Source organism: Canis aureus, chromosome 24 (assembly GCF_053574225.1).
Source record: "Canis aureus isolate CA01 chromosome 24, VMU_Caureus_v.1.0, whole genome shotgun sequence".
Classification (NCBI taxonomy): domain Eukaryota; kingdom Metazoa; phylum Chordata; class Mammalia; order Carnivora; family Canidae; genus Canis; species Canis aureus.
In genome coordinates, this window is record NC_135634.1 from 42,957,077 (window position 1) to 42,980,430 (window position 23,354).

General features: G+C 44.8%; 1 protein-coding gene across 1 annotated transcript in view; it reads right to left on the bottom strand.

Moving 5' to 3' along the window:
* DNER (delta/notch like EGF repeat containing) overlaps positions 1–23,354 on the bottom strand; it is a 320,012-nt gene that overhangs the window by 163,319 nt on the left and 133,339 nt on the right. Inside the window, exons 2-4 of the mRNA XM_077869106.1 lie at positions 14,724–15,023; positions 12,241–12,335; positions 9,405–9,571 (exon numbers count right to left, since the gene is read on the bottom strand). Of these exons, the coding sequence (XP_077725232.1) occupies positions 9,405–9,571; positions 12,241–12,335; positions 14,724–15,023 (562 nt within the window). The remainder of the gene's footprint in view (positions 1–9,404; positions 9,572–12,240; positions 12,336–14,723; positions 15,024–23,354) is intronic.

Genomic DNA, 23,354 nt, shown 5'->3' on the forward strand with positions numbered 1-23,354 from the left:
CCCAGCCAAGGCAACGGATGCTCAATGTTGGCCCAGGGAACCTTAGATGGTCAACTCTAGGGACCACAACCACCCACAGTGGAATGCGGTTTTGTTAACAATGTTTAATTTATCACCACAATCAACAGCTATCAATAAACAAATGATGCTGATAATGACAATGTCTAGGAAAATAACAGCAAGGCACTGAAGCGCAAGGCCAACTAATAAAAAAATTCTAATATTCATTACCAGTAATAAAAAGATCAAAAAGAATAACTGTGATTGCTAATAACATAGAAATGTGGTTTCAATTTAAGTAAAATTTAACTTAATAGAAATCTCCCAACCAGGCAAATGGGAGCTATAAGAATTTTATCTGAATTATACTGTTCAGGACAGCCCTGTACTTAAACTCTACTTTTGTTCCAACTATTGCTCTTTTCTTAAACATTTCCAAGTTTCTTCTCTCTATTGCAGGGATTTCAAAAGACCATAGTCAACTGTGGTTTTAAGGTGACCGTGAAAAGGTGAGACATTTGCATTCCCTTTGTTAAATCTTAAGGTTTTAGCAAAAGAAGATGTTAATGATTCTATAGCTGGTGTCCTTTCTAAATTTTCTTTGACTGTTTTACCCCAGGCTGCCAGAGCAAGACATCTTAAAGGACAAAATATAAAATGTAGCATTCCCAAAAGAATGATGGAAAGTTTCTACCTTTCCTTCTTTCTTTGTGTGTGTGTGTGTTTGATCCTCAAATACTTTTAAGGTAATAAAGAGGGGAAAGTTTAAATGTCATAGAGGTGGCTTGCAAAAATCTACAAAGAATTCTTAAGACTGACATTTACAACTAGAAATTTCTTCACATGGCATTTACTGAGCAGAATAACTGTTACATATGAGCAAAATGTAATCACTCAGGTGGCCACCATATGGCCATCATGGTACAAGAAGCTATGATACGGTCCCTTCCTTCTAGAAATTTATGGTCTAATTAAAGATATAAAATCAACATACAAAAAAAAAAGATAAAGAACATTCAGATGTTACATTATGTGCTGCTGGCTGACAAAATGATTATCAGAAGGAAAAGTGAGATTTAGTTGGTAAAGCAAAAATGTCATGAGTTAAAAGAAGCAGGAGGAGGGGCGCTTGGCTGGCCCAGGTAATTGGGCATCTGCTCTTGGCTCAGGTTATGATCTTAGGGTCCTGAGATTGAGCCCCACATAGGTCTCCCTGGTGAGTGGGGAGCCTGCTTCTCTGTCTCTGCCTGCCACTCCCCTTGCTTGTGCTCTCAATCTCTCTCTGTGTCAAAAAAATAAATGGAATCTTAAAAAAAAAAAAAAAAAAGCAGGAGACAGAGCTAGGGGAAAATGATACCAGAGACATGATCAAACAGGAATGTGCAGGGTCGGGTCAGATGAACATCTGAAAAAGGTGACCAGTGATTCAAGCCACAGGATTCAGAGGCAGGGACTAAACAGCCCCACTGTGGGCAGGCATCAGCATACAAGAGCTGAGAAAAACATCTAGGAGTATCAAGAAGACACAAAGGGTCCAGATCACAGAGACGAGACCTACCATAGAACAGTAGTCAGACAAGGTGACAGTCGTGAAGGGGTCCCCGGGACAGTGGGACCTTATGCTGGCAAGAAATCAGATTTCACTCAGGGAGCCAGAGGAGGCTCAGTGCCTATGAGCTTAGAGAGGAAGGTTCCAGCTCACCATACAGCCAGGAGGCCAGAGACCTCAGAAACCCAGATTGAGATGGTAAAGTTGTATACTCCATTCTCCTTCACAAATAGGAGCTGGCTAGAAAGATTCTGCTTGTATGGGAATGACTTGCAGAGGGTCAAAAGAAAGGAAGCCTGAAGGCTGCATGCAAGTAAGCAAGGTCTGATACCGCAAGAATACAGGGGTAATTTATTTTTTTATTTTTTTTTAATTAATTTATTTTTTTTTGTAGTTGCCAGTATATCTTTTTTTATAAATTTATTTTTTATTGGTGTTCAATTTGCCAACATATAGAATAACACCCAGTGCTCATCCCATCATGTGCCCCCCTCAGTGCCTGTCACCCAGTCACCCCCACCCCCCGCCTACCTCCCCTTCCACCCCCCCTAGTTTGTTTCCCAGAGTTAGGAGTCTCTCATGTTCTGTCTCTACAGGGGTAATTTAGAAACAAGTCCAATAGCAACCTACTTATGGGAACGACGAGTTATAGGACTTCTGAGAACCAACCCTACTTTACTGGGTCAGAGCTAAGATGCAAATACACATCCTTACTCCAAGGGCCCTATAACACATCATAATCAGGAAGGTGTTATCAAGGTATAGTAAAGGAATATACTGAAATTTTAAGTGCCCCAACCAATATCGTCTTTCTTTATAGCCTAACTTATTCCAAAAGATCTGAGGAGCTCACAGAAAATGTATACCATTAAAGAGTGAAATACAAATTAAAATGGACATCAGAGGCAGGAAAAATATAACTTAAAGAGTGTGCGGGAGAGAGATAAGCAGGCCATAAAATCTTTGCAGTTGCAAGAGCTGAATTACCAATTTCGTTCTGCATCCCCCTGTGGCTTTTCCGACAAGGAAGAGGAAAACATATATGAAGCATCTTTTACTCCTCATGGGAACCCTTGCTTCTGGCAAGCCCTGGCCTAGACCTAGCCCTTTCCTCCTCACAGCCCTTCCCTGCCACTCTGTGTCCTCCACGCGGAGCCAGATGCTGGAGCCACATGGTCCTCACTGCCACAGGGTGGTCACACACAGCTGGAAGCTAGCCACGAACAAGATGGAGAAGTATGGCAGATGGGGAGGGCCAGTGTCTGGCCAATTTATCCCCTGGTTATTTTTCTCTCCTGACAAACAAAAGAATTCATCAAGAAATGGCCTAGAGGTCTGAGGTCTAAATTGCTAAAATAGGCACGTGCAAAAAAATTAATATTGGCCACTATGCATGACTTTGGGAAGCTCTCCCGCCAAACTGCGATGTTAAGAAATCTCCTGTCCCTATTTTTCTACTGGAACTTTTCCTGTTTGAATACTGCCCACCACCCTTGCCCTGATTGGTGTGGTCCTCCTTTGCCCAGTGAAGAGAACCCAGGAAATAAGATTCACACCTGAAGCGCTTAACTTTATATAACTTTGTTCATATCCAAGATGAGAGGCAGTTGGAGGAATGGATAGGATTTTCTGTCACAGGCAAGCTCAAATGAAATCCTATTGTGATGGCCGTTAATCAATTTCTAGCACTATTATTAAATTATCTTAACAACACAGACTCCCGTGCCATCAAAGTGCCATACACTGCACTTTGTATATCCAAGGAGAGCCCTTGGCCCGCCCTACCTCCCTCTGGCAGCTAGCCGCTCCTTCCTCTGAATCCTGTGCCCCTTTTGCATGTGTCTTATCTATGACACTTGTTTCTGTCTGTGTTGCCCCATTCACTCAGAAGACCACACCTAAATCACCTTTGCATTTCCAGGCTAGCACAGTGCTTGGGAAATGAGAGGCATGCAATGCACATTTTCTAAACTAACGCAGAACTGAGTATTTCTCACAGCCCTGCTGCCTGCAAGTGTAACTTAATAAAAGGAGGTTCCGTTTCTTGGTATGAGGACATTGGAAGCAGATATTATTTTCAAAAGAAACAACACTAAATGAGCAGAAAATGTTGAAAAAGCCTATGTACTCTCACATGACCACACGCAGTGCTTAAAGCGGTGGTTCTCAATATTTTGGACTCCTATCTTTGACAATCTAATGAACTTTTTGGCTCTGTCCTAAGAAAGATGCATAAATACATAAAAAATCTCTAGTGCAGCAGATTCATGGGATTCTCAAAAAGTGACCTTTGAACACCTGGGCTGCCATAAAACCATGGTCCAACTGAGCTCAGATTAGAAATTTTTGCCTAAGAATAAAGCATCAGTTGGTCCTTTGTTAAAAACTCTGGGATGCCTGGGTGGCTCAGTTGGTTAAACATCTGCCTTTGGCTTAGGTCATGATCCCGGAGTCCTGGGATCAAGCCTCCATTGGGCTCCCTGCTCAGCAGGAAGTCTGCTTTTTTCTCCTTCTCCCTCTACCACTCCCCTTGCTTGTGCTCTGTTTTTCAAATAAATAAAACCTTTTTAAACAAAATTTTGCTATTAAAAAAAAAAGTCCGGGGATCCCTGGGTGGCGCAGCGGTTTGGCGCCTGCCTTTGGCCCAGGGCGCGATCCTGGAGACCCGGGATCGAATCCCACGTCGGGCTCCCGGTGCATGGAGCCTGCTTCTCCCTCTGCCTGTGTCTCTGCCTCTCTCTCTCTCTGTGACTATCATAAATAAATAAAAATTAAAAAAAAAAGTCCGTATAAACTGTTAGACTACAAAAGACTATATCTCCAATCATGATGCCAGTGAGGATAAATCCATGAAGATCTAAAGCCTGAGGCTATGAAGGACCATTGCATCAGTGCCGTCTTACCAAAGGAAAAATCTCAACCTTCATTGTACCTACTAAAGTGCTGCATTATTCCTTCTTATTTGTCAAGAGAAGAAAATAAAGAGAACATGCTGCTTTAGAAACCATTTTGCAAGACAAGAATCTTTTTAAGCTGAAAATATAGAATCAAGGAAACGCAAAGTGCTCTGCAGCTCCCGGGAGGCACAAAAGGGTCATAGGCAGAATGGGAAAACTTCTAATCTAGTTAAGACATCCGTTACAAAGACCTAGAAGTCATTATTTCTAGGGTTCTGTGGCTAATTTAGTAGCTGTAATCCTGAGGAAGCAAGCCCAGCTCCTACAAGGGCATTGCTATGAGCCACAGGTTGCATCATTCATTTCTTTGTGAACTTAAAGCAGATCTCAAACCCTTGGAGCAGCTTTTTAGTAGGTTGCAAATGAAATACCACTGGTGTGGATTAAACATAAAAATGCACTTATTCTCTGCCTCTCTCTCTCTCTCCCTCTCTGTGTCTCTCATGAATAAATAAATAAAATCTTTTTAAAAATGCACTTATTTTTACGAGATAAATTAGACGTTAAAAATGTACCAGAAATTGTATAAAAAAGAATGATCATGTAAGAGAATGCACTAGATCAAAATGAAAATAATTTCAAAGATGCGGAAAGAAAGAAAATTTCAGATGGTGGTGACAACAGGTATGGATTAGAAAAGAGAAAGATGTGAAGGGAAAAGCGGGGTTTCTCTGAACCAGCAGGTAAACAGAAGTATAGGTAAAGCAGACATGCCCAGCCTGAGCTTTCTGATCAAAAGAAGAACCATGAGAATATTCCAGGGTTGTCTATGTGTCTTTAAGAATTTATGAGAGTTTAAGAGGATTGGAGAATCTACGTAGACTAGAATTTTTGGCTGGCCATTTTTCTCCTAAACCACTCTAAATAAGGAGAGTTTAAATGAAGACTTGGAGAGAAAGAGATGCAGGGGACAGGAGGGCTGAGGTATGGAGAAGACAGGGGAGCGGGGAGGTCCAGATGGGGACAGGACAGGCAGGGGGGTGAATAGAGTTTCCCAAGGAGAAGCACCGGGAGATGTGCCTAAGGGCAGGTGACCAGAGAAAGAAAAGCCTAGAAAAGGAGTCCAACAACGGCGCTTTCACCCTGAGTAAATGTTTTCACACAGAGGCTGTGGCCCTCACCCCTGAGAGCGTCTAATCACAGCAATGCGTCCAAGCAATTCCAAGTGAAAAATGAAAAAAAAAAAAAACAGCAACAGAAACCCTTACATAAGACAGACAACTGCTTGTTACAGAAATGCGACTGGAACCATGCATCCTTCCTATCTGGGGACACGAGCCATCAGATAGATAAACCACTCAGTGAGCTCACACACACACCTTGGCTGCTGGCCACCGAGCAGCCAAGGCTACTCAAAGGTCAATTTAGTTACTGACCTCAAAACATTGCGTAAAGCAAATAACTCAGTTGAGAGAAGCATATTTAGGGAAAGCAGAGGAAATGATTAAGGAGAAGGCAGCAGTGTTGATACCGGATGACAACACAGAGGAAAAGGGGTTGACGCACTGAGGCACAGAAGGGAGAGCCACACGCTTCGTGAGATCTTCTATCGTTTCTTTCCATGAAAGAGTATAAATATTCATAATGCAATGGTAACAAAGGGGAACTGTTTTTAAAAATCCAATGGAGTGTTACTGAAATTGGTCAAATATAAGTACATTATCAGACATGCAGAACATTAACAGGCTCTTGGCAAGAGACTTTTAGAAGGACTATTGGGTAGGGGCACCTGGGTGGCTCAGCGGGTGAGCGTCTGCCTTTGGCTCAGGTCGTGACCCTGGGGTTCTGGGATCGAGTTCTGCATCGGGCTCCCTGTGGGGAGCCTGCTTCTCCCTCTGCCAATGTCTCAGCCTCTCTCTGTCTCTCATAAATAGATAAATAAGATCTTCAAAAAAGAGAAAGAAAGAATATTTGGGTAAAGCAGGCAACAGTGACCAAGTTTCTCTCCCAAAGCCACAGAAGGGACTCCTCCACTCTGTTGCGCAGAAATATTAAAATCCCTTTGGTCATTGATTCTGTATGTGGAATGCACTGAGAGTGAGGGGCAGAGAGGAGACAGTCCATTCCTGCAAGTGCCTTTCTTTCTAGAAAGGAGCGGCAGTGACTAGGACACAGCACCACGACTCCAGAACTTTACCATCCCTTTGGCGTGGAAGAAGCTTTCTCTCACCCGCGCTGGCCTCCACTTGTTCATCTGTCAAATGAATGCTGTTGTGCTCTTCAGAAGAGTCTCTCGGTCCCTAGCTAAAATGTATTCATTTCTAGAGAGCCCAGTGTTGTAAAAATGAATCATTTTTAAGAAGCCGCCTTTAAAAAGAATTAAACAAAAAGAGCATCAAACACATGTCACTGTAGTAAAGCATAAGACTTCCAAGAGGATTACAAAAGGTAAATCTTGTTTCTTTAAGATAAAAAGATCTTGTAAAGGAAGTGGCTGGCAGTGTGTAGGTGTAGGCAGTCTTGCACTGTGAGGAGGCCAGCCATTCTTCCTCAGAAGGAGCTGGTGACGAGACTGTCCCCTACCTTAAAAAAGAAGAACACTGAAAGACTGTGAGCTCCAATACAAAGATGCATGAAACATTTAAAATGTTCTACTTGGGAAATTTAAAAAGATAGCACAAATTTTCCACATGGAAAATAACAGTTTAGAGAAATAAAGGCTGTTACTCAAAATCCCTGTCTCCATATCATAACCTGCATCTAAGTCTTGAGAAAAAAAAATCCTTAATTTAGTTATTAATATACCCAATGAAATTTTTAAAAATTATTCCTCTAAGGAGCAATACACTTCAACCCAAGATAAAAAATTTTTCTGTGGGGATCCCTGGGTGGCGCAGCGGTTTGGCGCCTGCCTTTGGCCCAGGGCGCGATCCTGGAGACCCGGGATCGAATCCCACATTGGGCTTCCGGTGCATGGAGCCTGCTTCTCCCTCTGCCTATGTCTCTGCCTCTCTCTTTCTCTCTCTGTGACTATCATAAATAAATAAATAAATAAATTTTTTTCTGTGGAATTTTTTTATTAGCAAAATGAGCCCAAATTCTGTTGGAGTTCATAAAATTCCTTGAATCTCAAGAGTATTAAATTATATCAGTGCTAGAAAACCCATCCTTACGGATCTCCATCCTTACCCCCAACATCAGTCTGAAGTTATAATTATGTTACAACCAAAGGTGATACCAAGCGTAAGCTAACATTTCAAATGGATATCTTCTGGTAACACTAATGACATTTTAAATAAAGAGTGGTGGTAGCACATACATTTTTGTGAAACGTTAGCTCCATGTCCTAAGACAGCTTAATCCACTAAAAAAGGAAAACTTAAAAAATCAATACAAAAGAAAAATTGGAACTCTTTACCAAAATATACAAACTATAAACTTGTAGATAAATTATTACAACAGACAGAGAAAGGAAATAACAGTTACTCGCAACGTTTGGGGGAGTAAAATTTAGATTTGACTTGGGCAATATTATATCGTGCTGGTAATCCAATATCCATCTGAACAGACAAATAGGAGGCTGAAGTTAAAGACCCCACCCTCTTTTCCCCACCCTGATTTCTCCACCCAGTGAAATCCCTGCTCCCCACAACCCACACCTCAGTTGGATTTCCAACGACTGGGAAATGGCCTTCTTATCAGAGGAAGGTCCATCAAATAAAAATACAATACGAATTACAAAGAGCCGAGCATTTCATTTTACCAGTTTATCTTCATTATATCTCCATTAAACATATATCTTAGAGAGTATGTCCTGCTGTATACTTTCCACTTAATTTAGTAAAATATGTAGTATATCTCAGGAAAAAAAAATAGAGTACTCTAAGTAACCTAGAATCATCCCTAACGTTTGTGATGTGCACCTTCGCATCCATTATCACACTGAACCCTCACAATGTCCCTGAGAGGCAAACACTGTCTCTGCCCCTCTCCAGGGGAGGGCTGTTGGAATATATGACCAGACAGGAGGGGGTATTAACAGCAGGATGCAGGGGGCTGCTGGGGTGCACAGGACTGGGATGGCTAGACTCTGAACTTGAGCTTGTGTCAAGTTGAGGCTGCATGAGCAACAAGCTCTGATAAAGCAGCTGATGATACGGGGTCTGCTAAGGGGCAGGAGTTACACGTTCCAACCCCAAAGATGCTCAGTGCTGGGTGAGGGATGAAGACAACGCGGGATATGGTCAGAATGCCAACCAGGGGAAGGGTCTTCTGGAAATTGCCCATGTGTAGCCTTTAGGAGGAGCAGAGGACAGTGGGGCAGGGGGATGCATCTCGCTTTATGAGGACCATTTCTACTCTAGGGCAGAGGAATTGGGGAATGTAATAGTTTAGGGAAGGATAAACTGCAGATTTAAGTATATTCAGGAAAGTGAAGAGTCAAAAGTGACCCAGGAGATGAGTGTGGGGAAGAGGAACCCCAAAGGGAGTTCTCCATGCTGCTTCTGAGTCAGAGGTTCAGATGTAGCAAGTGGCTTCTGAAGGGCTGTGCCCAGCATCCTAGGTCAGGCCTGAATCAGGTGACAACAGGGTTTTTCTGAGAGACCAACATTCAGTGTGTCAGGTTGCCCACTAGTCCTAGAGGAAGCAGACTAGAGTCCAAAAGGAAGCAGGTTTGAGCTCTAAAGTGCCAAAGGTCACACATCCATGTTGCCCTGTCCGGAGCTGGGACACAGTCTCAGGGGTTCAGAGCACATGCTTTTTCCATGCTGAGTCACAGGGGACATGCTAGCTTAGAAATCCATGTTGATCATAAGCAAAACCTCACCTAAAATGGAAGAAATAGAGCTGATGTCTAGGACTCAGATTATCTGAGCATAATGCCCCACCCACCATCTGGAAACACCGAACCCAGGTCGGGCCAAAGCAGGTGTGTCTCAGGTAGCTCATTAACTCACCGATGAAGTGGTTGTGCCCTAAGGCCAGCATCTCCTCCAGGAGGACCAGGCCCCCGGGGGCCTGCAGGAGAGTCACACTCCGCCCATCGATGAGGGAGCACTGTTGGAAGCCCGTGGCCGTGACCTTCCACAGCAAGATCAGCGACGCAGTGGCATCTTGCCGAATTCTGAAAATAGGAAGGAGGTAGAAAAATTCATCTTAGAACCAGTCCGACAAAGTGACAAATAAAAATAAGATGACACGTACACCCGCAAAGGTCTCAGGAAATCATTACAAAGGCCCCCATGGGCTTCAAAATAGACCACAAGAAGGACACCCGGGTGGCTCAGTGGTTGAGCAACTGCCTCCAGCTCAGGCATGATTATGGAGTCCCAGGATCGAGTCCCACATCGGGCTCCCCATGGGGAGCCTGCTTCTCCCTCTGCCTATGCCTCTGCCTCTCTCTCTGTGTCTCTCATGAATAAAATAAATAAAATCTTTAGAACAAAAACAAAATAGACCACAAGACAATCCCCCTTTGAGTAACAACTGTGACCAATAATAAAGGGCATATGGAGTTCTTCTGGGGACAAATCCTTCCACATTCACACAATCTGGAGCCCTGCTTGAATTTACTATAAACGTGCCGCGCGTCCCCAAACGGCCACCTGAGCTGTGCTGCCAACATAAGCAAAAGTGTGTCACCTCCCATGCTTCAGGCTTCTCTTGCCTTTTGCTTGTTTTCCAGCGTAAAATCAAAGAATGAGATGCTAGAAAGCAAATCAGCCCTGGCCTCGGTTCCCCTTTCAATCCAAAACCCCACAACTCCCACCTTACAGGCCAACGCTCCCCCAACATGCAGCTACTGTCCCTTCCCAAGCAGGTGCTGTCCCAGCTCCCAGCCATTGCACCCCGTGTGCCTGGCTAACGTGCCTTTCTGCAAGGCTCAGCCTGAGTCACCTCTTCTGTCTGAGACCCTCCCTGTCTTCCCACCACCCCGCAGCTGCCTCTTCCCTCCTCGTGCTCCTGGAGAACCAGCTCTTACGAGAAGATCTGTGTACTCCGAGGGCAGAGCTCCTGGCTTGCAGCAGGATGTTCAATCAGGGTTTGATCAAAGGTTGAATTCATGAATAAATGAAAGTCCCAGGGGCGGCGAGCAAGCCTTACAAGTGAATTCAGGGCATCCAGAGGTTATTCAGCACTCCCATCTTACTCAGCCTGGGTCAGCCTGCTATTTTTGCCCAGGCCTGCAGCCTAGGAGGATCTTGGAGAACTTTAAGTTTGTTGAGAGGAGAAAAAACAAAAAGCATCTAAAGGGATAGAAGATTAGAACTATCTGGGGCGCTGAGTGGTTCAGACGGTTATGCGTCTGCCTTCGGCTCAAGTCATGATCCTGGGGTCCTGGGATCAAGCCCTGCATTGAGCCCCACATGGGGCTCCCAGCTCAGGGGGGAGCCTTCTTCTCCCTCTCCCTCTGCCGCTCCGCCCTGTTTGTGCTCTCTCTCAAATAAATAAAATCCTATAAAAAAAAAAAACTATTTGGAAAGACTTGTGAAAGTAAGATCATATGAGCCAGACAGGAGAGTGCTAGGAGATGGTTTCATAAACTTAAAGGAAACTACAGATCCTGATTTCCCTAAAGCTGGCTCTGGACAAGCAGCGAAACACTAGGACCGGGGTCCCCCTGCTGGTGGAACTGGAAGCTGCCTCAGAGGCCACACCTTTCTCCCCAACCCCAGGGGGACTTCTTCCTTGGGCTGGGTTCACTGCCCATCCTGGCTCTAACCCCCAGCAGAGTGAGTTCAAGTCTCCAGGGGAAGGGATGCAGGAGCAATGTAACAAAGTCCCTCCTTCCAAACATTTTGGGGCAAGGAGGGCACAAATGCTTCTGTATAAATGTTAGAGGTCTATAGTGCCCACTGCCCTCTTCAAAGGGAGCTGATGCCGAGCACTAGCTCGCCCAGGGTCAGGTGTCCCTCGGTCTTCTAAAATCTCTGAAGACTGGACAGCAAATTCCCATTCGGTCGCATGGGGTTGGGTAGCGGTGGGGAGGGTAATTGCAACAAAGAAGGATGAGCAGAGGGAGTGTCAGCAGCCCTGGGTCACAGCTCCATCCTGGCTCCAGCCCCACCTGTAGGTCACCTGCCACACAGCAGGTGCTCAGGCCCTGCTCTTCCCTGTGACAGTGGGCAGTATGTAATTCAAAAGAGTTTAAGTCTAAACCAAAACCAAACCAACCCTCTCTCTCTCCAGATGCATGTTTTTAAAAATGAAATTGTAATGTTTGGATTTTAAATTATGCACATGGGGTGGCACTTGGGTGGCTCAGTCGATTAAGCATCTGCCTTCGGTTTAGGTCATGATCCCAGGGTCCTGGGATAGAGCCCTGCACTGTGCTCCCTGCACCGTGGGGAGCTTGTTTCTCTGTCTCCCTCTGCCTGCCACTCCCCCTCCTTATTCTCTCTCTGTGTCAAATAAATAAATATTTTTTAAAAATAAATAAATAAATTATACACATGAATTCAACCAATGGTCCATTAAAATCATAAGGGGCCAAAGCATTCCAGAAGCAAAAGTCATTTGGGAAGTGAAGGCTCTGGCTCTGGATCTTATGCAAGGCCTCAGGGTTTCTGATCGCCCACCTTACTCATCCCACACAATTCCACAATTCTGGATCCCCACTGCAATATTTTCCCCTGAAATAGGTCCTTCTGGGTTTTGAGTGATATAGGCCACATCTCCACATGGAACCTCATCCATGATTCTCACTGGACTGACCAGTTACACAGATGGGCACAACCCAGCTTACAGTCCCCAGTACCAAGCTTCACGGTTTCCAACTGTGGGTGTTCTTACTTGACTGAGGTGTTCTGTGGCACTTCAAAGGACACCAGGCGGCCACCGGCAGAGCTGTTAGAACTGGCATTCCCACAGGCAATATCTGGGACCACCTGGAGGGGAAGAAAAGGGATAAATAAGTCATCGGGGTGTAATGCAAGATAATATTGCAAAGCAAAAATCCCATGAGCTGCCTTTAGATGACACGGAGGTGGAGACAGACAGGGGACAAGTGAAACCTTACAAACTCAAAAGAAAAGCTTTGCCATCTGATTTTCTGAAATGCAAAAGCTTTCCTGAGAGCCATCTACCAATCCCTGGGGTGCTCTAACTGGTAGGATACTGTCTTCCAGTTCCTAAGCAGTCACTGGCCTCTGCTCTATGCTCAGTCTGGGGTAATGAGGGGCTAAATGCTTACAGAACAAGAAAGCAGCCCTTAAGGACTGGCTTGCATGCAGCAGCATAAACCAGGAGAACAAGCCTCAGAACGAGCAACAAGCAAGAAGCACCTGGTCTGAGTGACCCTGCTCTGTCCAGAGGTGGGTCTCAGGAAGCACCTGCTAAAGCCAGCGAACTGGGAAGCTGCCTATCTCTTCCCCCGTGGACTACACCTTCATTTTTTAGGTAGCAACATGCCAATGTGTACAAAAAAAGGAGCTCAATGAGGGGAACAATCGTGTTCTTCAGAAAACACAACTGTGAACACCGGAGCCGTGTCCACTGAGGTGGTTCGGACCAATTTATTCATTTATTCCTCATGCTGTGAGCACTGTCTTCACCCAGGAGAGTCAAAACAAAGGGGTATTAAATGTATCCATCATCAGTGAATTAACTGAGAACAATACAGAAATTCTCGGCACTTCCATCCACACCCGACACTTAGAATTTATGATCCAGAAGGGCTGGTAGTCAAATGCTGGGGAGAAAGCCCACCACCCACCGTGGATATTCAAAGATGCAAGTCCGACTTACTAAATTTGTGTTAATTGGCAACTGTGACATTCCATTTGAGTTCCTTAGAGGCTCCAAATAGCTTCACGTTTCTGAAGCATCGTTAGCTTCGTAAAAAGGGGAAACCCAACTGTATCCCCATCTTCCTCTGGCAACTTTTAACCTGCTTTTTGAATAGCCTAAGAAGTTACAGCATGACAGGAATATGAGGCCTATCTTTCTACATTTACCAACTGTAGGATAGCATGTCTTTAAATAAATAGATTACAATGGCCGGCCGGCTGGGGAGAAATTTTCTTTAAGGGACACTTCCTTGATAAATGTAGAATCAAATCTAGTTCACATTCAAGAAGTGAGTCATTCCGCAAGGAGGAATTAAAACCAAAACTTCAAAGCATTTATTAAAAGTCTGAAATCAGAACATGTTCAGTTTTTTTCAGGCAGGCTGAAAACACTGCCCTGCAGTCGGAATATGGCCTTCATAAATTGGGTGGCCATGAAAAAAGAAATGGGTCAACGGGTTAGAACAATCCAAGAAAATAAAAGAAGAAATGAAGTCTTGTCTCTTTCGCAACAATAAAGGAAATTTCTAGACATATCCCTTGACTCTAAAAGTGCTACACAAGATCTATGTGTTTTGTCATTTAAGCTACAAAACCAGTAATGACATACAATCACAGGATGTCACATAAAATACAAGATACAGAAGGGAATTACACTCTTTCCATGTCACCTCAAAGTCATGATCTGGATTTGTTTCCCAACTCTCCTAGCTAGCAAACTTATCTTATATGTTAATCGTCAAGGGTCTGCTGGAAATTCCTCAAAATGAGACCTTCAATGAGCTTGAAAATACAAGCCAAACCCAGCCTGGACAAGAATCAATAAACAGAATCCGTCCCTGCCAAAATAGATAAAATTCAGAAATTGCATTCCCAAAGGCATTCTCAAAATATTCTAAAAATCACTAATAGTGTCTCAGGTTAAGATCATATGGGCTGCAAGACACCAAATAATAAACAAACAAGAAGTTAAGCATAACATTAAGGAGAATTAGGTCAAGGGTGGAGGGTCTGCCCCCAATCCGAGATTCTCTCACAGAAATGTATGTGGATATCGTTCTAGAAAATAATTTCATTCATTTTCTTTCCTTGCTGACTCTTTGTATGCCCCCCAAACAGTCATAATTGAAAAGCCTCCTTCGTGTAACCGAATGAGAGCTCCCACACATAGGTGCAGATGGCAAAGTCAGACACGGTGCCTTGTCAAGGCGGTAACTTCAAGGTCTTCCTTTTTTTTTTTTAAGATTTTTATATTTATTCATGAGAGACACAGAGAGAGAGGCAGAGATGTAGGCAGAGGGAGAAGCAGATGCAGGACTCGATCCCAGGACCCCAGGATCACAACCTGAGCCAAAGGCAGATGCTCAACCACTGAGCCACCCAGGTGCCCCAAAGGTCTTCCATCTCCATGCCCACGTCAGGACCCCTGGAATCCTTTAAACCGCTCCGGTTCCTTACATAACAACATATGCAACAAAATGTTCTCACCTCCACTTGATCCCATTTCATTTCTACAACTTTCTGCCCTGTTTTGGGCTGCCAGGTGGGCAGGGTCACGGTGGCCTGAGAGCGGGGCAGGATGATGTCGGGCTCCTGGGTGGCGGGGACAGGCTGCAGCTGCCTGGGGGCCATGGATTCGGTCCAGCCATTGGCGGGGAGGCTGGGCAGGGCCTGTTCACAGTTGGGACCTTCATAGCCTTCGTTGCAAACGCAGAGGTAGCCCTGGGAGCCGCTGCTGCTGCAGTTGCCATGGTGACAAGGGGTGCTGGCACAAGGATCTGCCACGAGCTGAAACGAGACCAATAAATGGGTCAATTATGCCTTCGTAAGAAAGCGCTGCCTTCGCTGGGCAATTAGCTCCGTGTCTCGGAGCTGCTGCTCTAGGAAACTGTGTTCCTGCAGAACCGGCGGTTTACGCGTCTCTAACTACTGGTGCTGTCATAGGGGTGCCCCCCAAGGTCATCCCAACATTAACCCTTCCACGCAGAACAGGCGACCAGCAAGAATGTACCTAGGGGAAGAGCTTCCCCAAACCCAAGTCCCTAAATAACGCTGGTTTTGGGAACATGTTACTGAGAGGAATTTTCTAGGGCAAGAACATTTCAAACCGAGGCTCATTAGGAAGATGCCAATGTTGAGACTCTGGCCGGCCAGTCACACGACAAATGACACTAAGGATCTAAACTGGAACCTCCTTTTGCACCTTCTGGACCCTTGCAAGGTTGCCTTAGGAGACATGACCGCCCAAAGTAACTTCTCTCCCCTAAAGAGGATGCTTACCTACGTCTCCCGATCTCTACCTGCTGAACAACCCTTTTTTAAGGTGACGTTATTGAATCAAATCTTCCAAAAATGATCGGCATGCATGACAGCTGTCAGCCAGAGCAGAGCATTGGGGGACACTCACGGGAGGCAGGATTTTTCGAGAGTTTCTACCTCGTTATCGTGGAGGGGGATCATAGAGAAATGTGATCGTGGCTGGGTACAGAGGATAAAAATTCACCAGCAGGTCTTTAAACTGTGACGATGCTTCTGAGTAAAGTGTTTATCTCTGAGGCCTTTGCTGACCCGTGAATCACCATGTGTCATAACTCGAGACGTGCTACAACATAAGGGACTGGTCACCCGCTCCTCCTGAGACAGCTCGAGGGTTCGCACATGTTCTCCATGCTTTATTCAACTATCATTTGCTTCTGTGAACAGAAAATTAGACCTCTATCTGATGTGTCCCTGGCTTCTCAGGGCTGATCCAAAAAAAAAAAAAAAAAATCAAATTCAGTGACGAAGAGACTGCAGAGAAGTGAGACCCTCAATTTCTCCTGTTGAAATGAATTCACACATAAACACACATGGAGAGAATTCCACTCGGTAAAACAGCTTCCCGTCCTGCTAATTATCCTTGTCCGACAATTTCCAACAAACTCCTTAAGGAATATTGAGGGATTCTGGACCGAATAAAATGAAACTCCAAAAATGTCACAACATTCTCCGCGCTCCCTTGGCAATTCCTTTACAGAATCTCAGTTAAAAGGGGATGGGTTGGTATCTGGAGAATTTAAACTTATTTAAACTGCAAATTATTTTAAATATTTACGATCATTATCAACTTAAAGTAAAACCCAGACGCCTTCCAGAGTCAGACAAATCTCTCCCTGATCTGACCCCTTCCTGTCTCCCCTCCTCCCTTACACTCTTCCCTCCTCACCTTCTTTCTGTCCCTAGACTATGCGCCGAGATCATTCCCACCTCAGGGCCTTTGCATCTGCTGGGCCCTCTGCCTGAATGGGCTTTGCATGGCTCTCTACTTCATTTCACAAAGTTCTCTACTCAAATGTCACCTCCTCAGAGAAGTCTTCCCTCACTACAAAATCTAAAGTAATGTTTTCTTTTTCTCCCACAACCCTGTGGGCTCTGCGGGTGCAGGGGCTTTATCTACCATGTTCATGGCACTACTCCCAGCATGTCAAGGAACACCGAAAACATGGCAGGGCTTTTTTTTTTTTTTTTTTTTTTTTTTTAAGTGTTGACAAAATAAAGAGATCAGCTGATATTTGGAAGGCAATGCATGACAAGACACAGATGTGAAGGGTTTTTTTTTTTTTTTTTAAGCCACAATATTGTTTTCTCTTTTCTGATTTATTTTTAGGAAGTCTTCATGGAATGGGTATCACTTCAAGAATTATTTGACAGGAAGGAGAACTTCATTAGCCAGGAGAAAGGGGGCAGATAGCCATGTTTCTGAAATCAACCTTTTAAAACAACATCTGAGGTTGACCTAGATGTCACAAATTAAGACACTGAACACAGGCCTGAACACAGAACAAGACATTTAAGTGATTTAAGTAAATTGAAGAGATAATTACAAAAAAATTAATTCTGGAAGTCCAAACCTCCATTATGAAGCTTGGAGGAAGATATTCCTAAGGCCAGGACCACCTATCTGATGGCCAGAGAGGTCCTGAGGCTTTTGCTCCATGGCCACTGCCCACTGCTGGCAACAGTCAGCCCCAGAGAGGCACCAAGAATGCAAAGCACAGCTCTCCATGTGCACAGAAAAGGCTACCAGGCATGATACCTACTGCTCCGTCTAAGGAGGCCACAGAGAGTTTTCAAGGGACATTGCCAAATAGTATCTCATCTGTGCTCACAGCAACCTTGAAATAGAGAAGGACTTTCCTGAACCGTATCACTGTTCAGAAACAGGACAGAGTGGAGTGACTTATCGCAGCCCCTACCAAAGAACTATGCCAGAGCTGTGCCTCTGACTTCCAGCCAAGAGTTCTGTCCACAACACAGCACTACAACTTTGATAATAAGTTATCATCACACCAAAAACAAACAAACAAAAAAAACCCAATCTCTGTGAAGAAGGCCAATGGTCAGGGTTATATCTATAAGCAACAGAAAATATTTCTGTAAGTAAGGATTAAGTGTAGACAAACCAAGGCACTTCTTTGGAATAAAGTATAATGATGATACTCAACAAATATTGATTGAGGTCTTATTATCTGATACGAACTATATCAGATCTGGGAATAAAATTGCTAAAAAAAAAAAAAAAAAAACCTAAACAGATGCAGTATGTGTCCCTATAGAGTTTATACCTAGTAACCTAGTATGAACACCAAGAACAACAACTGCAAAACTAGTACTACCTGCCATTCACTGGGTACTTCCTGTGTGCTGACACCACAGTCAGCATTTTACATTTCCAGGCACTCTTATACCTCAGGGCCTTTGTACTGGCTGTTCCCTCTGCCTGGAACTCTCATTTCTTATGGCTGCCCCCAAGCCTCCTTTGAGCCTTTGCTCAAATGTCATTTTCTTTAAATAAAAAAAAAAAAAAAGATTTTTATTTATTTGGCAGAGGGAGAGAGAAAGCACAAGCCGAAGAAGGAACGGCAGAGGGAGAGGGAGAAGGAGGCTCCCCACCAAGCAGGGAGCCCAATGCGGGGCTCTATCCCAGGACCCCAGGATCATGACCTGAGCTGAAGGCAGATGGCTTAACTGACTGAGCCACCCAGGTGCCCCTAAATCTCATCTGGAGGACTTCCCTGGGCACACAATTTAAGCATGCCACGTCTGCACCCCTTTGCACTGTTAATTCCTCCTTCCCTGCTTTATTTTTCTCCAAAACATCTATTATGTTCTAATACGTGGTGGGGGAAAAAATGTCACCTACTTATTATACTGATTTTGTATCTTTCCCCACTAGACTGCAAACCCTGTGAGGTCAGATTTCTCTTCCCTGTTTCGCTCACTGGAGTGCCCCCACCTCACCCTAAGAACACTACACGGCACACGGGAGCTGCTGAATGAATACCGACGATGTCCTATGCAAGTAGCTGTAGAGCCTGTGAGGTGTCCTGCTACATGAAATAGAATTAGGACTCTCCAGGGCCCCCTCCCAGGTCTTGAAAAAGAAAATCAAGGAATGCCTCACATATCTGTCCTAGAGGGCTTTAGAGCAATTTAATAACTTTATTTTTTTAAGATTCTTTAAATATGTATTTATTTATTCATAGAGACACACAGAGAGAGGCAGAGACACAGGCAGAGGGAGAAGCAGGCTCCCCGCGGGGAAGCCTGATGCAGGACTCAAACCCAGGACCCCAGGATCATGACCTGAACCAAAGGCAGATGCTGAACCACCGAGGTGCCCCGCAATTTAATAACTTTAAAATGGCTTTAGAAAGGGAAAGGAGAGTCTCCTTTCCTTACTTCCCAAGAGGTAGGGCAGAGAGAGCCAGCACAACCTCCCGCCTTTCCTTGACGAAGGAGGGCAGAAAGAGTAAGGGGTCAGTGGGGGGCACAGATGGGCCCCAACACCACGGTAGTGGTCCCCAGAGACCATCCACCAGGTGAGCCGCTGCTGAAGCCCGTCACCCCGGGTGCTAGCAGACAGAACTGGGTGCAAAGGGCAGGTCCCCACAGCCATGCCCAACGTCGTGCTCAGGAGTCGGTTCCGCCAGGTAGGGAATAAGGAGCTGGAAGGAAAGTATGATCAGAATTAATGATCTTGTGCAAGAGCTCGTGGGCTTCACCCCAGAGCAGGATGCGTGAGCAGCACGGGGATGAAATGACGCCTGATTCGCGGGCTGCCAGGAGGGATGCTCCTAGTGAAGACGACAAAGGCTAAAAATGAAGCTGTCAGTCGCACGGATTTCTGCAGGGATTCAAAATAATGACGATGAGATGGAGCACGCGCTGGCATAACACAGGGGAGCTGAATGCACTACCCGGTCATCGATCCCTTCTTTAAAGTAATCATTCCAGGGGCGCCCGGGTGCCTCCGTCAGTTAAGCATCTGCCTTTGGCTCAGGTCATGATCCCAGGGTCCGGGGATCGAGCCCCCGAGTTGGGCTCCCTGCTCAGCAGGGGGTCTGCTTCTCCCTCTCCCTTTCCCCTGCTTATGCTCTCTTGTTCTCTGGTGCTCTCTCTCTCTCTCTCTCTCTCTCTCTCTGCTCCCCTCAAACAAATAAGAATAAGTGAACCCTTTAAAAAAGTAATCCTCCAAAAAAAATAAAATAAAAAGGTAATCACTCCATATGAATGCTACTTGCTGGGGGTGTGTATTAGCTGCTTCACTATGACAACTACCTGCCACTGTGCGCTCTAACACTTCAGGCCAGTTTCATTAAAAAAAAAAAAAAGGAAAGAAAGAAAGAAAGAAAGAAAGAAAGAAAGAAAGAAAGAAAGAAAGAAAGAAAGAAAGAAAGAAAGAAAGAAAAAGAAAGAAAACCCCAATCTGTTTCAACTGTGTAACAACAAATAGAAGATAAAATGCAATCATCAACCTGTTGGGGAGGTCACCCCATTGAGTCTGAACCACAAGCAGGAGACAACCAAACTGCCAAAATGCATCATGAAGCAAAATATCCTAATGAATAGACTCGACTTTGGGGATTCTCAAAATTTCACAGGTGATGTTTTCTTGGCAATAATTTCTAGTTGCCAGTGACAGGGGTTGCAGAATGATCAAGTCTTTGTAATACGGGCTACAAGAAAGAATAAAGAGAAAGCCTGCGGATTAATGGTGTTCTGCTTACAACTTACCAGCAAGCTCACTGATCAAATGCTGCTTGTTGTTCCATCATTAATCACCCATTTAAGCCACATTTTTTTCACATCGCTGAACTAATCTGAAACTATTCTTCTCATAATTGCTTTTAGGCTTTTCACCTGTTTCAAATAATTCCTACTACAGGCAGGGCGTTCATGGGGGTTGCGCAGGGTGCGACCGGAGGCCAGGCCGGCGAGGAGGTGTGCGTCAACCCCAGGACTCGTGACTGGAAGGCCCTGTCATGTGACACATTAGTGTGACCTGTTTTCCTTCCTTAAGCTGTCGCCTGACCCCATTTTCGGCAATTCTGATGCCCCCTGCGGCACACAAACAGAAGGATAGAAGGTCAAATTTAAAACAGGAATTTAAAAAAATAATAAAAGGCCCATTTTTAGGGTCATTAGATAAGTAAGTCAGAGCTAGAAGGATTGGCTCAATGTGGAGCATGTGAACACCTGCATCTGCATCACCTGGATGACGGGCCCAAGGAGGTGCCCACAGATCCACCTGCCCAAGTGATCCTCTCACACTCGTTTAGAGACTATGAGCCTCATTCCTACTTAATAAGGCTGATCACTGATTTGTGGGACATTTAGGGAGCACCAGGTGGGATAACTGGAATGTATGGGCCAGAAAAGGTACCAGGAAATGGGGTCAGGAAGACAAATAAAGCCCAGTCCTGGACCTCAGAGAGCTTGCAGTCCTGCAGAAGGCTCAGACACATTCACTAGGACTCCCCTGAGCCATCTATTTGGAATCAATTCCCTGCTTGCATGCACGTCAACTATTACAATCCTGGGCTGGGTGAGTTGAAGTCCCTGATGCTGACAGAGAACGTGGGTTTGATAACTGCAGGTCTAAAAGGAGGTCGAGATGACGGTGGTGGCTTTCAGCAAAATGAAGGAGTTAGCAAGGAGTTTTGTTTTGGGTTTTTTTTTTTAAGATTGTATTTATTTATTCATGAGTGACGCACACACACACACAGAGGCAGAGACACAGGCAGAGGGAGAAGCAGCTCCCCAAGGGGAGCCCGATGTGGGACTTGATCCCAGGACCCCAGGATCACACCTTTGGCCAAGTCATTCGCCTGTTCTGGATGCACATTCCTCACGTGTTAAGTGAGGGCCTAGGGTAGCATATCTCAAGGCCTCCCCAGCTCTGGGATTTTAGATTCTATGGATAGCCACTCCATTGACTGTGTTTTCAGAGGATCCAGGCAAGCACGGAGCAAACCTGATGCCACCTCCCTCCCTCATTTATACCCATTACTCAGTGGGCAAAGTCATCCAGAGAATGAGAAGAATGTCTGAGGGACTCAAACCCAGTAAAGCCCAGAAGGAGAATCTGCATGCACTGATGGAACACATGACGTGACCCGGGCCCCACAGGTCACTGAGGGGACATGGTGGACTCATGGTACTCATAGAGGAAGAGAGGAGTAAGATGTAGACACAGAAGAGAAATAGCTCAGGGGCATTTGTATGTGGTATTAAGAAATAAGTAGAATAGGGGCATCTGGGTGGCTCAGTCAATTAAGCATCTGACTCTTGATTTTGGCTGAGGTCATGATCCCAGGGTCATGAGATCGAGCCCCACATTGGGCTCCATGCTGTAAGTGGAAACTAATCAAGATTCTCTCTCTCCCTTGGCCTCTGTCCCATTCCCTGGTCATGCTCTCTCAATCTCTAAAATTAATTTTTTTTTAAATTAGAAGTAAGTAGAAGGGCCATTGCTTTAGTAATTTTTCTAAGCAGAAAAAAAATCAATGAAGGGACATTTTAATATATATTCTGATGCAGATATTAGTATCATGGGATGAAGGGGTGCCTTATTAAGCAAGGAACAAAAACAGAAGCCTTACAGCAGTATGTCTTGACCTCAGCACTATTGACTCTTCAGGCTGGATCCCTCTTTGTTGAGTGGGCTGCCCTGATCATTGTAGGATGCTTAGCAGCATAGCCCGTCTCTACTTAACAGACACCAGAACCCCTCCTGCCCACAGTGACAGTTATGACAACCAAAAATGTCTCCAGACATTGCCGACATCTCCTGGAATAAAATCACTCCCTGTTCAGAAACATGGCCCTCAAGGAACAGACGGGCGTACTTCACTCCATCAAAATGTTTTAAAAATCCACATGACTCTGTAAATCAAGTCATGATGGAGGGAAATATGTATAACGTATTACAAAGGACTAAATCCCTTACTATATCAATTCCTACATATCAACAGAAGACACCTCAATAAAAAGGACAAAGAAATAAGCGACACAAAGATGTGCAGGAAATCATGCCATTTTTTATAATATCTTTGTGTTTTATAAGATTTTATTTATTTGAGAGAGAGAGAGAGACAGACAGAAAGAGAGAGAGCATGAATAGGGGGGAGGAGAAGAGGGAGAAGGAGAAGCAGACTCCCCACTGAGCAGGGAGCCCAATGTGGGGCTCAATCCCAGGACCTTGAGATCATGACCTGAGCTGAAGGCAGATGCTTCACCGACTGAGGCACCCAGGTGTCCCCTTATAATATTTTTAAACACAAAGCACAATATCGTGTGCTTATTTGTATGTGTAAAGTACACACACAAATTTTTAAAAGCAGAACGGACCATCATCTTAGTAATAATTTGTGCAGCAGAATCAGTTAAGAAGCTCTTTTTTTTTTAAGATTTTATTTATTTTTTCATGAGAGACACAGAGTGAGGCAGAGACATAGGCAGAGGGAGAAGGAGGCCCCCAGCAAGGAGCCCAATATGGGACTCAATCCTCAGACCTGAGACTCCAGGAGCATGACCTGAGCCAAAGGCTGATGCTCAACCACTAAGCCACCCAGGTGCCCCAGTTAAGGAGCTCTTTAAACCATAGATTCCCCCCACCCCAGGCTGCTAATCAAACACGCCAAGCGTGAGGCCTAGAAACCTTTATCTTTCAGCATTCCCTAGATGATTCTGACATACCTGGTCCAAAACCCAAGATGTACAATTTGTTGGTATAAACCAGGGGTTGCCACGCTACCACTGCAGGCCAAACCCAGTCTGCTTTTGGAAATAAAGTTT